The 17,195-nt window shown below is 44.9% G+C and overlaps 1 protein-coding gene across 4 annotated transcripts in view; it reads right to left on the reverse strand.

Annotated features, from left to right (window-relative positions):
* The window catches only part of RERE (arginine-glutamic acid dipeptide repeats), a 419,097-nt gene that overhangs the window by 74,013 nt on the left and 327,889 nt on the right, over positions 1 to 17,195 (reverse strand). For all 4 annotated transcript variants that reach the window (XM_059374870.1, XM_059374869.1, XM_059374868.1 and 1 more), the window contains one exon: positions 16,014 to 16,112. In XM_059374870.1, the coding sequence (XP_059230853.1) occupies positions 16,014 to 16,112 (99 nt within the window). The remainder of the gene's footprint in view (positions 1 to 16,013; positions 16,113 to 17,195) is intronic.

The raw sequence follows: 17,195 nt of genomic DNA on the forward strand, positions 1-17,195 counted from the left end.
AGGACAGATAATAGGTATAAATTGAGATGGGGTTCAAAATGCCCTGGCTAGATTTAAGATTCATGGAACAGTCTCATTTTCAACATCACTATTTATTAGTTAGAAATTACATCCTTATCAGGAGAAAGGTAAATGCCGATTTAATCTTGGGAGGAAGCATATGGTTTTTAAAGCAAAATAAAATTCTCTTAGGGGTTACATGGGAAAGAGAGATTTTTGTTTGTTTGTTTGTTTGTTTGTTTTAAACTTTGTACCTACAAGGGAAAAGATGAGGGAATTCTGGAGAAAGCCAAGAACGCTTCCACATCTCCGCTAGATTTTTTATACTCTGGTTTTACCTAACTGAACCAAACCAGGGCCACTAAAAACCCTTTTCAGGACCAAGACAGATGACACCACTATAAACCCTGCACGGTGTAACTGCTACCCTACCAAGGTAAAGAACATTCTTTCTCTGAATTCGAAAGAACTGATTATGGCACTTCTCTGTCCAAGACAGATGGAGAGCGCAAACCCTTCAGCGTACGTAGTCAAGCATACTCCATTCTACCACTAAATCCTCAGTGCCCACCACCCTCAAGTATGTGGATTAGAAAATGTGTCAAAAAGGAGTTTGAGGTTTCATTTCAGCTCACAAGGAGACAGTGCTGTGTGAATGTCCACAATGAATGCAAGAAAGCAGGGTCAGAACCTGTGCTGCATACAGATCCCTAACACTGACCATGACTGACTTGCATCAACTAGAGGCAGGTCCCTGCTGCTCCCTGAACGTGTCCCACACACCTCACACTTCAGTATTGTGTCTGGGGAGCCTGTGCAATGTCAGTACGGAGCTTCTCTTGGACTGGTGACTTGGATTTACTCACTGCTGGTCTAACCCTGAACAAGTTTCTATACTATCTCGTACCTATGTTTTGTCGTCCTTCTCTGGGCATCCCACTTCCCACATCCTGCCCAGCACTAGGTTCTGGGCACCTAAGTCCATCACTGCCAACAGGGTCTTTCTCCTTGAGGTTGGGTGGTCCTGTCTGGGTGTACCTGTCAGAGACCTTTGCATATATAAGTCAGCATTTGATAAATATTTCTTCAAAGGCAATTCTTATTACCAGTACCTGAACCTTTGAAGGCCAGTAAAGACCTAATTATTTAATTAATACGCCCATTTCTTAGAGAGAGGATCAGAGGCTTGCCCAGGTACAGAAGCTGGTCTAAAGCACCGATTCAACCAGAAACAGGTTTATCAACACTTCTGTTTTCTACCACCAAACTTTAACTTTAACTGCATTACCAGTAGGTGGTTGTCTATAAAGAGATAAGGAGTCATCTGAGAAAAGTAGAAGTGAAGGGAGAGGTAGAAAGAAAACAAAGAAGAGGCTAGAGTTTCTTGTTTTTGAGCAAATCACGAACTGAAAAGTAACAGGCACAAGAGCAGCAAACATTCAGAGGAGACCTAAGTCTCTTTCCCCCTGCTGACCTGAAAGGAGCCCTCACGGCTCTCCCCGAGGCAGGTAGAAGATTCAGATGGCCTTGAGCACAGGCCTCCAGGGTTGATGGGACCTTCTCAAAACAGTCTAGGATGGTTAACAGTGAAAGAATTCTTGCGGCAATAATAAAGGATGAAAGAAATGTTCTTCACAATGAGGAAATGAATCATCTACTCATCAAGTTCCTTCATGCCCCCCTCACCCCCCCTCCCTTTTCTTTGGCTTGAGGCTCTCCGGCTTTTTTGATGAAACACAGTATACCAAGAAGCACTGAAGGAAACAAAACCGTAGTGACATCTACAGGGGACTCAGGGGCTAGACAGAACCTCCTTCTGGGTTTACCACAGTTTCTCCCGGCTCTCTCTCCTCACCACACACAATATGCACCCAAAGCTGCTTTAAGATTATCAGCAAACATTTTACAAGAACCAAATCCTTCTTTTCTAATCTGCCCCCCCAATCTAAAAGGTCATGAAGAAGGTTTATAGAATCTTTTTGACATTCAGAAACATTCTATAACTGTGTCCCCCATACTGGAAATGCACATCTATGCATGAGAAATGAACAGATGTCTAATTAGCGACATGATTTTACTCCCACAGCCAAGTTCCCACCTGTCCTTTCAGTCCAATTCAGTTGGTTCTAAGCTCTCAAAAGTTCCCGAGTCCTGAAGGCATTTATCGATCTGCTCCTGAGAAGGAACTGTTTATGGGCAACTGAGACATGACCCCAAAAATCACCAGATAGGAGCTAAGTAATTTGAATTATCAGAAAAACACATATCGCTCTTGAGTAACTGGCTTCAATTATCCAGGAGGAGAAGCTGCCACTGTCCAGGAGGCTGCGGCTCGGCCGTGCCCAGCCCCTGCCTCACTCAGTCTCCTTGAGTGCAACAGATTTGGCCTCTCCAGAGCATCTACTCACCTACATGCATTTGCCTGTGCCTCCCACCACAACACAAGCTCCACGAGAACAGTATGTCCAACGTTATTTTCCTCTCCAAGGCTGAGCATCTAGTACACAGTTAAATGCCCAAAACTTGTGGAACGACCGAGGAAACAAACAGCACGATACATTCTGGGAGCCAACATTCCCAGCCAACGTCTTAAATTCTGATTATTGTTCCAGTCCCCAAATCCTCCCTCCTCACCACTCGCCTCTGTCGACAATCTCTACATGTGAATCCAATTCAACTCAACTCAGCATCTAGTGACTGGACACGCTGAGAGGTGGGTCGGCCCTCAAGAAGCCCATCATGGAGCAGAGCAGCACAGAGGGGGCGCAGTCTGCCCTGCCACGGGACCAAAAATGGTCATCAGTAACCACAAATTAACCACAAATTTCCTTCCCACACCTTCCCATTACTCCCATCCCAATGTCTACTTCTGGCTAGGGACATCTCACCTTAGCAAGCCCCCAATGGCCCAGCATACCGCATCCTCTAGGGACCTACTGTCTTCTCCCCCACTCCCTCCCCCTCTCTGTTCCCCAGTCTGCATGCCCCAGAGCCCTCCCTACCCCCTCAGCATCCTCACAGGTGACCCCTGCAACATCCCTCAAAACCCCTCCAACAACAGCCAGAGGTTTAGTTCCATGCGCATTCTCTGATTCCAATGGGGACAATCCTGTCGGGCCACATCATGGGCCACATCATCTACCACCTCCAGCCGCTTTTCCTCATCACAGAATCAACCAAACAATCCAGTCTCCCTCACTCTTATTCAGTGATCCTATGCCTAGTTAAAAGTCCCTTTCTCTATCGTATCTTTTTTAAAAAAAGATTTTATTTATGTATTTGAGAGAGAGGGAGCGAGAGAGAGAGAGGAGGGGGAGGGGCAGAGGGCGAGGGAGAAGCAGGCTCCCTGCTGAGTAGGGACGCCCCCCCCCCCCCAATGTGGGGCTCGATCCCAAGAACCCAGCATCATGACCTGAGCCCAAGGCAGACACTTAACCGACTGAGCCACCCAGGCGCCCCCATCCTGTCTTTCAATAGTACTCTCAGGAACATGAAAAATCTTGCCCAGAACCCTTCTTACGGTTTGCATCCACAGTCCTCAGTGTGCATTAGCCCAAACCCAGCCACCCACTGGTAGCCATCCCTTATGTCTGCGCATCCCTGAAAACATTTAAGATACAAAACTAGGAATTTTTTTATTTATTACTGTACCACCACCATTAATCCCACAAACTTCTTCTTCTTGACTGAGCCCCATAGCCCTTTTTGACTCTTCTACCACCTCTGCCTGGTTCCCCAAGCTCAGTGTAGCCTGGGCCTCACTACCAATCATTTCAACAGCGTCACTGGTACTACTAGACATGCCTCAGCATCCTGACCTCGGACCAGTTTCCTTCCCCAATCTTTCAACTGAGTTATGTCAAAGACATAAAAAAAAATGTAGTTACTCCTCATATTTTATTGAGTTAAATATAATGTTTAACAAATAAAAAACAGAGAGTCCAACCCTTTCTCTCGCCTTTTCTTTGTCATTTTGTCCATCCCTATGCCTCTCAACTTAAGAATTCCTCCAAGAGCCTCTTATCCCTCTGTATGGCTCAAAAAGAATCTCAGGATGGATCTCTGTGAGTGTGTGTGTGTGTGTGTGTGTGCGCGCGCGCGTGCGCACGTGCATGTGCACACGCATACCAAAATTCCCTGTGTGATCCAGTGTGCAACCAAGGTTGAGAATCGCGGCTATAAACTTAAAGAGATGCTCTAAGTTTAACATCTCTCACTAGAACCAGTCCTTAGCCTGGAGCATGGATGCCTGGGTCCCACCCCAGAGATTCTGACCCAACGGGTCTGGCGTGCAGTCTGGACACAGGGACATTTTAAAGTTTTCCAGGTCATTCTAACGCGTAGTCAGGTCTCAAAACCACTGATTTCCTTCTCTACTCACTTTACCCCCCACCTTACTGCCAGATTAGCCTTCAGTGATGGCCCCGGTCCTATCATTCCCCACATTCTGAAATGTGTTATTATTCTTTATTTTCTATAAAATTAAACTTCTCTTCCCATACAGAGTAGGTGGTTTTGAATCCATCAGCTATCTTAGATATTCCTCCATCTGTACTTCACTCAAACGGGCTGACCGGCTATTAAACCACCCACATTCTTTAATGCCTTTGTTTTTCCACCTTGATCCAATGTGCCTGGCAAAATCCTACCCATCCTTCAGGGCTCCTCTCAAATAACACCTCTTCCTTGGAGCCCTTCCTCATCTCCCTGTTCAATAGCAAAAAGCAACATGTTCAGCCTTGCATCCCCGGTGGACCCCAGAACATCAGGAGTCAAAGAGGCACTCCAAAAGTTTCCAATAGTGTGGCTGCCATCTCCTCTCTAGCCTGTGGCAACAACATCCAACTAGAGTGCTCACGGACACCCACTGTCAAAATAAGTCAAGGACACCACTCTGCCAGGCAATCAGCAAGGTCAGGGGGGACGTCTGCAGAAATCTTAGTGGTTAAAGAACAAATGTAGTTTCTTTGTCTCAAGTCAGCAATAAGCTCCCTTCCTTTTGAATGAGGAACTAATATTATTTTTTAACCTCGTTTCTAAAATACGAAGCTTAACTAACAACAGTAGGGAGAGAAGGCTGTAGAGGATGAACTACGACAGTAACCAACGGATAAAGGGGCTCCATAAGAATCCAGCAGAACCTTGCACAGAACAGGTATGGAAAGGCAGTGGACTTAAGTTCAACAGAAAGTGGGGGGGGGAAATCCACTTCCCACCATACAATAAATTTTTTAAGGAAAATCTAAAGTTAGTTATCCAGAAACAGAAAATAATGTCTGGTTTGGAGCTACAAAAATTCATCACTCCTTTTGTCAAGATACTCCTCTGAAAGAGAGTGCTTCCCTTACACACGCATATCTTCCTAGCAATGGGATTCTGCAGTGTCTGAGATTATTTCAAATCAGTGGAGGATAACATGGTATGGTGCTTACTGACTCCTCTAAACGTGCAAGCAACTGAAGGACCCATCCAACAGTTTGCCTGAAAAGCAAGGCAGTCCAAGTGAATCTCTGGGATGTCTGACAGGGGTCTGAGAGAAAGCGCTGGCTCACAAGAGAGAGTGAGCCTGGTTGGAGGGTGGGGTGAGAATGTGAGCAGAGTATAAAGTCAGACAGTTCTAGGGAGGGGGACGTACTACCAGGGTCAGGCTGCTCTGGGGTCCAAAACCTGGAAAGAAGACAAAGAAGTTGGGCCATCTCAAAGGATAATCAGAAAATAATTTCCTAACTTTCGTTTCTGCTAAAGGATCAGAGAATCTCATTTTCATGGGCTGGACTGAGAGGGAGATTCCCAAATATTCAGAGTCCGTCCCAACTTTCAGCTGCTTTGGGAATCTGGAACAGCTTTGATAAAATTGAGAGTCCCAAGGGGTGTTTTGCTGGGAATCACACACCAAGAGCCCAGGGCCTTCTGCAAGCAAAGCTACTTTATTTTTAGATTAATTTTGGACAGGTTTGGGGTCCAGGTTAACTGGTTCCCCAAATCTACACTTAATAACACCTCGTTAAAATTCATTCTCTAAAACTTCTTTTTCAAAAATGGATAGCCAAGCCAGCTTAGCTAGTTATGTTACTCTAATTAATCAGAGGCCCTAGATGGAAAAGGAAAATGACTAATTTAGGCTGAACGTGCCTGTTTGGAGAGTGGCTTATTAGTAAAGAGGTTAACACCTGCCCAGGCTTCAGGAGCAGCGGCTCCCAGAGAAGCAGCGGGGCTCCAGAGAGGAGAAAAGGGACAGAAGTAACGCGGAGCAGAGCTGCTGGTGATGGACTGTCCTTCCGTCTGGCTCTGGGATAGCCTGAAACACTTGTTAACATGAGTCTCTGCAGTCCAGAGGTTTTATTTTATTAATCTGAGAGGAAAGATTAGAAAAACTAGAAAAAGATTAGAAAAATAAATGATCAAAACTGACCAACGAGCTGCAAGGGGAAACCAAGAACCTTTAGTTAGCACTAAGGCACGTAAGTGTGTGGGCATACATGCTTTCATTTTTCTTAACCAGAGAGGACTTCATCAGCTGTAGATAAGACCTCAGCGCAGTTTTCTACCGGGGCAGTGAAAGGGAGGGGTGGCCGTAGACAGGGACTGTCAAACGCACCTGCCGGCCATGGCAAAGTTTGTCCTCTCCCCATGCCTTCTCCTTCCGCGAGGTCCCGAAGGTGGCTACCAGCCCGAGGACCGCTGTCCCAGCCCTGCAAGTTCTCAGGCCGCATTCTCTCTGTACCCCACCCCACCCAAGCAAGTCTTCCAGAGCGGAGAGAGGAGGGTGTGATTCACCCTCTTTCATTCCCCCAGCACTTCAGTAGCACGCTTCATGCCCTTGGATGGTAGAGGCGCGCAGGACACCGGGCAGCGGCCACAAAGCTACAAACATTCAGTGTGGCCCAGACACGTTCCTATGTCCAGGACAGAGATCGTTCTAGTGTTCTCTGGCTCATAATTTCTGAACACTAAATAAAATGATCCAGAAAAACAGTTTTTTAAGTTTTTTTTAAACTTAAAAAAACAAAACAGGCTCTAGACATACACTTTAAATATGAAATATAGTGTCGGCAGACTTTGTAGCCTTCAAGGGCACATGGTGTACTATCAGCCACCCTGCTTCACTCTCTTACTGTTTAGCTCTTTTTTTGGTAGGACTTTATTTATTTGAGGGAGAGAGAGAGCACAAGTGAGGGGAGAAGCAGATGGAGAGGGACAAGCAGACTCTGCTGAGCACAGAGCCAGATGTGGGGCTTGATCCCATCACTCTGAGATCACAACCTGAGTCGAAATCGAACGTTGGACGCTTACCCAACTCAGCCACTCAGGCTCCCTGCTTGGTTCTTGTTTTATTTGCAACTTTGCTTTGCTCCTTCCTTAGTTCTTCGGTGTATTTATTTGGTAGTTCTTCTGTGTCCTGTTGCTGGGATTAACTACATGGGATCAAGCCCTTTAAAATGGAAGAAAATATCCCAAAAGTGACCAAATAGGTGAAGCACCCCAGAGGTTTGGAGGAAACCTGAGAGGAAGGGTCTATCACCCACATACCACAGTCACAAAAAAGATGGCCCAAACAAGCAGAGAGCCTTAAGAAAGAGATTTGCAAATAGAGGGTTTTGCTTTTCAAATGCATAAAGGGTCGGGAGGAAAGGCGGGTTAGATTGACACCAGGCCACCTACTGAGGCTTCTTCCTTCTCGTTCTCTTTGCCCTCACTCTCCCACAACAAAACACGGCAACCACACACATCAACAAGTGATGGTGTCCAAAGAACGAGCTTTTTTCTACTGGAGCCTAGAAAATAAAACCACAGACAACTGGGAGGGGTTGAGCCCTGCTTCCAAGGGGAGAACGGGGCAGTGTCCAGTCAATTTTGGGGAAGCCGGAGTGAGCGCTGGCCCCGAGCGGGTGGGAGGAGAAGCCCCGAAGCAGCAACATCTGAGCTCAGCCCAGCCGAAGGGGCCAACTCTGTGGAGGTGATGTGAGGACTTGGGGGAGGAAACAACCTCTACTAGTTTCTCTCCTTTCCAACCCAGTCGAAACAGTCTTTTCTGATTATCCACCACACTCCTGGCCCTGGGCTATGTTCTGGAGATAAAAGAAGAATTAAACTATAGGCCCTGATGTTGAGATTTCCTAGTCTAACGTGGAAACCCCCAGATAAACTCGCCATCACGACCCAGTGCGGCAGACCCCCCACACGCTCTGGGGTGTAGCTAGCCCACTGTGCGTGGTACTTGGCGTTCTGGCTTGGATCTAGCTTTCCCACTACAACACCAGCTCCGTGAGCACAGCTCTGCCTGTTTTGTTCAGTGCTGGATCACCAGTGCATAAAATGGTACCTGGCAGAGTGCTATGCTGGTGCTATAGAAACATCTGTGGAATGACTGGATGGACAAATTTCCACCAGTTATCTGAAATCAGAAATAAGTAACCTGGTAAACAACATGAAGGGTCATCCTATCGTCGTGTTCACACAGGTGGATGAACAGGCTTGCCATGCGCAAGTCCCAACAACAAATTCAAGAACTACAGGGCCGGACAGACACACGTGGGTCTGAACTCTCAACGGGTGAGGCCAAATGCAGAGACTTTTCCCCATTGGTGACCACTAAACATACTCTGCTTCCCAACACCGCAGCACTTCGCCTTATACATGTGGAAAATAAACTGGAATTCACCCATATGAAATACTTTGGAAAAACGTCTTAAAGTGAGTTCTGAAACGTCAGTCGAAAGTGTCACTTAACAGCACGCAGGGTGGTGGGGAAAATGGATAACAAAACACAGTAGGAAATATTAAAAAAAATGTGCTAGCCTTCCCGTGAAGGGGGCAATTAGGGGGCTACTAAGGCCATTATTACTTCTATTTCAGAGAGACTCTAGGTTTGAGATACAAGTATGTCAGGGAAGAGGAGACAGTCTAAAATGAGTTATTTCCTTTCATTGTAGGGGTCCTTTTTTTTTTTTTTTTAAACCCATTTCCTTCCCCCACAACGAATTCCAGTTACCAGGCTGGTAGAGTATGTTTCTCCTGTGGAAATGTATGGCTCCAATGTCATCATACATAGAATGTTCCATGCATCCACATTAAAATGGACTCCAGCTCTGTTGCTAAGAAACTGCAGAAGGAGAGGGTTTTCAATCCTCTTCATTTAAAAAATAACCACTTTGTCTATGGGAGAACAAATGCAATCTCTCAAGTTCCCTTGTGTCTTGTTCTCATTTTTTAAACGCAGAGATGATGGAGGGCAGCTGAAAGTGTATGCTATCTCCATTTGTTTTACACGCCCTTGAAAATGAGATGGAAAACATGGTTTCAATAACCCACCGCTGTAGTGTTTATTAATCTTTCAAGCTGAAGATTCTCCCCAATGCTCCCCTACTCAAGCAAAAAATGAAAAATGTCCCATAAAAATTGTTCTTTGATTTTAAAAGATTATCCTAAGCGGCAAAGAATAATTTAGAGAATGCCTCTACTCAGTGTGGAGTTACTTTCCAAGTCTCTGTGCTGTTCTGCATCACCCCAAGGCCTGAACATGGACAGGTGCACAAACATTCACGGACACATGGAGCCCAAAGAACAGCATAACTTACTGCTGGCTTTCAACAAAAATACCTAATATCAGGGCTACAGGATAAGGAACTTGAGAAACATATGGGTTAAAGAAAATGCGAAAAAGAATGACCTTGTTGAGAAAAACAGGCATACCACCTTCTTTGACCATAGTTTACAGAGGAAGCCTAGAAAGCAATAAAGCCATGTATGTGAAAGGCAAGGTCACTGCTGAATTTGTAGATTTGATCCAGAGGCAACTTCTATTGACATGAAATACTGAAATAAATTTTTGAAATATCTCTCTCCTTCTAGTGCGTGGCCCATCTCATTTACTGAAGGATTTTAAAACGCATTTCTCTTTACAGGTTGTTATGCAGTAGAACATCTCTGCAAACTGACAAAATTGATTGCCTGACACCAACCTTCTGAACATATAATTGATTTTTAATTCATTGTCACATTGTCAAATGGACTTGACAATAAACTCCATTCTATTCACACTATTGACTTGTTTAAAAAAAGGGTTTGATACAAAGGCTGATGGGCATCAATCATGGGAAAAAGAGTTGAATTTCATTAATACTTAAAGCATTACACAAATTTACCTGCATCTACATTTTTCCTTATTTATTTATTTATTTATTTACTCTTACAGATTTTATTTTTTAAAGTAAATGTCTTATACCCAATGTGGGACTGAAATTTACAACCCCAAGATCAAGAGTCAGTTTGCTTGCTCTTCCAACTGAGCCAGCTGGGAACCCCCTACCTTTCCCTCTCTTAATACTAAGGACTGGTTTTTGCCATGGACCATAAGAACACATAACATGAGTGAATAATATGTGTATTACTAATATATAAATAATATGCCAACATTTCATGCTTCTCTTATCTTTCCTACTCTCATATTTCAGAATTAAGTGATTCACAAGAGGCAGCACCAATTAACTTAAAATTAGAGGAAGGGTAGTAAATTGAGAGAAAAAGCCACATCAATTCTATTTAAAATTTACTATTGCCTATTATGTGTTGCACTAAATACAGTATATCCCTATTTTGGGTTCCAGGTGAACTACAAATATTCTAGATTAAGACTTCTTGTGAAAGTGAGAATTTCAATATAATGATTCCATTTATGTAAGTTTACAAACATACGAACCAATCTACGTACATGAACAAAGACACAAGGAGAGCATGAAACTAGGAACGTGAGATGGGAGTGAGGTTTCAATCCCCTTTAATGTTTTCACATGATATTCTAACAACAGAATTAAAATTCACATAAAATTTACAAACGAAGAAAAAATGAATGGGTTCATATCGGATGACCTACAGGATTTCCTATCACCCACCTTTTGGAATGACTATATAAAATACTCAGTAACTCTGGAAATCCGACCATTCCGAAAAATCAGCATCATGCAATTAAACCTTCCCCTATATCGAAAATATACAATTTAAAACTAAACACCAAAATTACTGACACCTTAAAACTCACAGGATTGTAACTGCAGGCTGAGGGCAGATGCTTCTCTTTCCCCTCGCCACTGTCTCCATCTCTGCTCTCACCTCCACCTCCCACTGCTATAGGACCTTTGGTTTTGCTGTGGATTCCATTTTCTACAGCTGCCACACAAACAGTAAATAAAATTCATTGTATTTTTGCCCCACTAAGCGGCTCTGTCTTCTGGCACATCCAGATGCCCGGCTTAAAAAGAGTGAACAATGAAAACAATGTTTTCTCGAGCAGACATTCCAAAAAGAGTCTAACAAAGGCCTCTGAAGACGCTGCTGGGGGAGACACCACGCAGACAGCTGGCGTGTCCTGTGGACGCAATTCCTCGAACAGCCACACGGGTTCATTGGTTTACAAATACTCAGAAAATTAGTCTGTCGCGCCATGTCAATTTTGAAAGAAGGATTTTCATTTATATTTATGATAATGCTGAGCTTTAAACTGAAGGAAAGTTTAGAGGTTTTAAAATTTATGATTTGTAAATCCATGTACACGGCCATTGTAAGTCTATCACCGCACGACAGATTAACTGCCTATGCATAAACATTTCAGATTATTTGTGTCTACATTGTTCACTCAATATAATACACCAAAACTGGCATAAAATATTTTAAGGGAAAACACACTTCCAGATAAAAGTTATAGAGTTACAGTTACCCACAGTGACATGGAATGAACGCTCTGTGGGAACATCGTGAGCAACAAAACCTTTACCTTCTGGAACACCTGGAATTTTGCTGAAAGCTGCTTCAACATGAAAATAATTTCCAAAACAAACACAGCCAAGTGGCTGGGAAGCAAAGGGTGAAGTGCCTACACGGCTCAGCAGAGCACCCACTCTTACAACCTTGCTAGTCGGGCCAAACTCCACAAGGAAAATGCAGGCCCTGAATTTTAAGAAGAATTCAATTAGCGTCCCCGGTATTTCCATAATCAACAGCTGAATGCTAATTAAGCGCACAGCGTCAAGCAGCAATGGAATCCCAGCGCAATAAGCACCAGCACAGCGGCAGCAAATGCTACCTTCAGCTTGCATGCATAAATAAGCAGAATTAATAACTACCCGAGCATGGAAGGGTGACTTAATCTGTTTCGATTAGGTGCAGTTCAGCCTGGGGCCTTTGTGTTATATTTAAATGTGTTCGCCATGTTTAATTAAAAACCTAATAATCTAGAGTTTCTTTTTTTTAATGTTCTGATCAGTATTTTTCTCCTCTTTCTCTTCATAAGTTTTACTGATTTAAATGGCTTCCTGAAATGCAATACTATTTTCCGCATAATGTAAGTGAGACCGGCTAACCGTCAGTACGACCCCCGAAGACAGGCGCCGGCTGTTTACTTCAGCTCCATCCAACTGACCCAGCATTTCTTCGAAACTGCCTCTCTGATCTGACCCAGTTTATTCAGCCTGAGAGACCGCCTCAAGCCCGCCTCGAGCCCACTACCAACATGTTTCTCAGTCACTGCACTAAAGCAGAGTGCAGTTGTCAGTTTCAGGCCTAGAATTCGACGGAAAGTGCCACAAACCTGGCATCCATTCCACAAGACTTAAAGTATCTCAGCCCCAAAGAAACTTTGGTGAGAAATATTGTACCTACACACACACAAGCCATCAAAGGAATCACTGAGAGAAAATGTAAAATGAAAGGCCTCCCACTGAGGCCTAAAATCTCAAGAATTTGGTGATTATCTGAAAGACCTAGGATGAAGATGTTGGGTGGTGTTATCATTAATAATACGGGAATTTTTTTTTCCAAAAGTAAAACTTCTAAGGTCAGCTTTGGGTGTACATAAAAGTTTTTCTCTGATGGATAATTATTAACTATTACAAGTTTTAAAATGTTAGATTGAGGACAATCTTAATTATGGTAAAGAATCTTTAAAAACACTCATCTTAAATAAAGACCTGTCAATATTCTTCAAGTCCCTCTGGGACAAAAACATGCTTCTCTACCAGGCACTGGTCTCACCATCAGTGAAGGCCTCACTCTAGCAAGTTCGCCAGTGAGGAGGGCAATCAACGTGGAAGCAAAGCTGCGAGAAACAGAGCTGGCGTCGGCAGCAGGAGAAAGCAAGGGCGAGCCGCCCACACACACACAGGCGAGCAGCGGAAGCAGCTCAGAAGATGGTGTGATGACGGCCTCATCGACACTGCTGCAGTTTGATCAAACCCGTATCCTGGAGGCAATGACGCTTAAAAATAACTAAAATGTTATTCTGGGGCTGGGGGAGGGTACAGAACAGGAGGTAGGCCCATGTCCTTACTTTCGCTGGGACACACTTGCTTTGCTTATTCCTGTGATTCCTGGGGTGAGATGATGCACACAGCAGGTTATATTCTCACAGCCAAACCAGGCCAAGGCAGAGATCCACGAGTGCCTGTGCCTGGCTGCCACATAAGCTGGTCAAAGATTTGACTTGAAGACATTCATAAGAAGCTGCTTTCAGCCTATCACTTACTCAAGCCCTCTTGCTCATTTGCTTTTCAGGTTTTAGAAAGTGAAGCTGACCTTCCTACAAATAAGGGAAGCATCTGATCCCTGGGTTCTGCAAGAACTGGATGAGTGCCAGCACATTTCTCAAAACTCCAACCAAAACAAAAAGCAACCATGACAAAAATGCACCGGAAAGACAAGGATTCATGCAGTTAGGGATCATTACCACGTCCTCGGAGTGTGCAGCAATCTGGAGTTGCATTTCACTTTCCAAAAGAAAGTCAGGCCTTCTCCGATGTCTAAGACTCCCCTTTTTGTCCCACGGGCTGCCTCAAGTCCCCAAGCCACAGCAGCAGCAGGGATACAGGCCACACCGTGCCCAAGAGAGGCAAGCGCTGCAGGAAGAGGAAGGCGACTTTCCTTTAAGTGGGAGTCCTTAAACCCCAGAAAGGACGGGCCACGGAGAGAGCACCGGGAGCTCCTGGCTGCCGAGAAGCCTTAAGGTGAAGGTGAGGGAGGGCCGAGAGGGGCTCCTAGCACAGGCACACGGGGCCCGCGGTGACGGCCTTCCACACGCTCCTTCCATCCTCTCCACCTCCTCTTTCTTGCAACAAGGCTGTTTGAGAATCTTAAATTTTTATCAGTCAAAATTCTCTCCTTCTCACAAAAGGGGTCCACAGTGAAAAAGGACATCTGACTTGACAAAACAAATCTCACATTTTTACTCTGCCACTATTTGAATAACAAACGTTTAAGAAGTTTCCAACTCTTGACAATCATGTAAAGCATTTAAATATTTAATTTCCAAACAGCAGCACCAACTTCCTCATGCATCTGGTCAGCAGCAAGCGTTAATGGACTCCTGACAAAGCTCTCTAACCAAACCTTCAGGGCTGCTTTGGTCCCTCTCTGCGGCTCCTAGTCCACTTCCCTGCTTCCACTGGCCACCCCCTCCCCACGACCTTTTCTCAAACATATCCTCTCGGCTCCTGCTCCTGCTCCTGCTCCAGCTCGCACCCAGGATCTCACCACTTCTCCCCAATACTGATGCCGTGCTCTTCGGTCCTTGGTCTCGGGCCTGGAAGCTCGCAATTGCCCCGGAAGCCCACTTATGACTCGGGCCAGAGTGCACCCCACCAGCAGATCAAGTCACCCCTCTGCTCAGAATCTGCCCATGCAGACCAAAGAGCAAGGCTCCGACCATCTGTCCACAGGTCACACATGATCCACCGCCTGCTGTCCCCCACCTCTTCCCCCTCCAGACACATTCCTGCCTACTTCTTGACCATGCCAGGGCCCAGACTTCTCTTCCCCTGGCATGATCCAAAAGGCTTATCTTTGCACTAAGGTCTCTGCTCAAATGGTTCTTACCAGGGCCCTTCCTCTGCCCCTTACTGAAGACAGCACCTCCCCACTCCCCCAGTTTGTTCTCCCTCCTCCTCACCTCCTCTATTCTCAGCACACAGGTGTGCTACCACTTGACATATACTGATTTATAGATGGTCTCTCCTCTTAAAACATAAGCCTCATGAGGAGGAGCCTTTTTTTTTTTTTTTTAAAGATTTTATTTATTTATTTGACAGAGATCACAAGTAGGCAGAGAGGCAGGCGGGGGCGGGAGGAGCAGGCTCCCCGCTGAGCAGAGAGCCGGATGCAGAGTTCAATCCTAGGACCCCAAGACCATGACCCGAGCCAAAGGCAGAGGCTTAACCCACTGAGGCACCCAGGTGCCCCCGAGGGAACTTTTGTTCTTGATATGGTCCTAACACAGCACCTGGCACACAGTAAGTACTTAATAAATAAAAACGAAAAGAGCAAGATTAGGAAAGCACAAAAAAGTTGTTCAACATTTGTTCTTAGCATATTTTAAAGTATCAGCAACAAGCTTACAATTGATATGTCTATCAGTGCCAGCCTTCATCTTAATTTCTTTCAACCTAAAGGGCAAACATCAAGCAGAACCACTCAGACACAAGACTGAAGTAGCAAAAGCACAAGTAATGTCTAAGTCTTTTACGGCAATACCTTTCAGAAGTCACAAGATGGGGATGTAGCTTCGTGAGAACTCGGTCTGCTGGAACAGGAATCCATGGGCATTCAAATCTGTATTTGTGGGCACCTATTTTATCTCCCCACCTTCTCTGATGGGCCATAATGACAGGATGAATATGTAAGAGCCACTATATTTACATAATCAGGTCTATGCTTCCTGCAAATCACTGGCTCCACTTAGGATATGTATCAACTGGTTTAAAAATGCTGGGTTTTAAAATGGGGAGGGATCAAAAACTAGCTGGCTAAAACCAGCCAACCAACACTCCCGATCTCTTCTCTTTCCATGAAAGAGAGAAAACCCTTCCCACTAAGCTAAGATCAAGTCTCTCTGTTCAATTATGACGCTTGCAGGCTCTTTCCTTTGGCTAACGGCTACCACAGACAGTCCCCAGAGGCGCAGGGAGGGCACACTTGAGAAGCCAACAGCCTGGTGACACCAGCCACAAGACCACCCCGTCCGCACTCACCACTTCATCCTCCGTCCAGCACTTTTCGATCAGCTTGGGCACAGGCTTCTTCACCAGGCGCTGCAGGGCTTTGCCCGCATCATACCCACTCTCGTGTAGCTAAAACGACAACAACAACTTCCGTTAGTAAAGCGTGCCAAGTAACAGATCCGGAAGCAAATCAATAAAACAGAAGCCCTGCAGTTGTTCCAACAGAAGAACCATGGAAAGGGCACATTTGTCCGCAAGAGAATTCGTTCTCCTCCAGTTGCCCCCTGCCCCCAGTTCCAGCTGTTCTGGGAAAGGGAGGCAGGTAAGGTAGAGAACACTTTGGCAAGAACAGGAATAGGATTCAGAACAACAGTAACAAACACTTTCTGAACATGTGGCCAGACAGAATAGGGAGCATAATCCATGTACTTATTCTTTCTTAAGCCTACAGGGTAGGAACTACAGTCATCCCATTTTATAGATGAGAAAACTGAGGCACAGAAAGGTCAAAGGTGCTCACCACACTAAACCAGCAGGCTGTAAAGCCAAGACTCCGGCCAGTGTGATTTCTACCACTACTGTCCCATTCCCCACAAAAGGCGGTTCAAAACCTACTGAACTGTGTTATTTCCCTTCGGCATCTCTGAAGTCTTTCAACTGCAGTAATTTTACTTAAATTTTTTTTTCAAGTATCTGAACTGTAAAAGCTTTTCAATGAAACTCTGTAACAGTATACTAGCAATACATGTGAATGAAGATGCTGGCTTATCTACACTCTCCTTCTAGGACCAGACTTCTCTCATTAAAGGTCACGAATCCTTTCCAACCTCAGGCAGTGCCTGACACCACTCACCCTCTCTAGCTTGCAAAGACATTCTTCTCTTGGTTCATGTGACCCCAACCCCCTTCGAGTTCCAGAGTTTCAACCTGCAGACAATGGAATGAAATAACAGAAAGATCCTCTTGCTTAATCTACCTCCCCTAACTATGGCCATTCCTCCAAAATTCTCTTGGGAAATCTGGCTTTCCTTTACAGACAGAATCCGTTTTGACTAAGATCTTATCTCTAGCGCCTAACACAGTCCATAGCATATGGAGATCTAAGAGAACTACTGGTTAAATTAACAAATAAATGCCTTCAACTACTGTCCCTGTGCAAACTCCACCCAAATCTAAATCTCAGTTGATGTGAATTCATTCAGCTTGAAGTTG

The sequence above is a fragment of the Mustela nigripes genome, chromosome 14, assembly GCF_022355385.1.
Source record: "Mustela nigripes isolate SB6536 chromosome 14, MUSNIG.SB6536, whole genome shotgun sequence".
In the NCBI taxonomy this organism is placed as follows: domain Eukaryota; kingdom Metazoa; phylum Chordata; class Mammalia; order Carnivora; family Mustelidae; genus Mustela; species Mustela nigripes.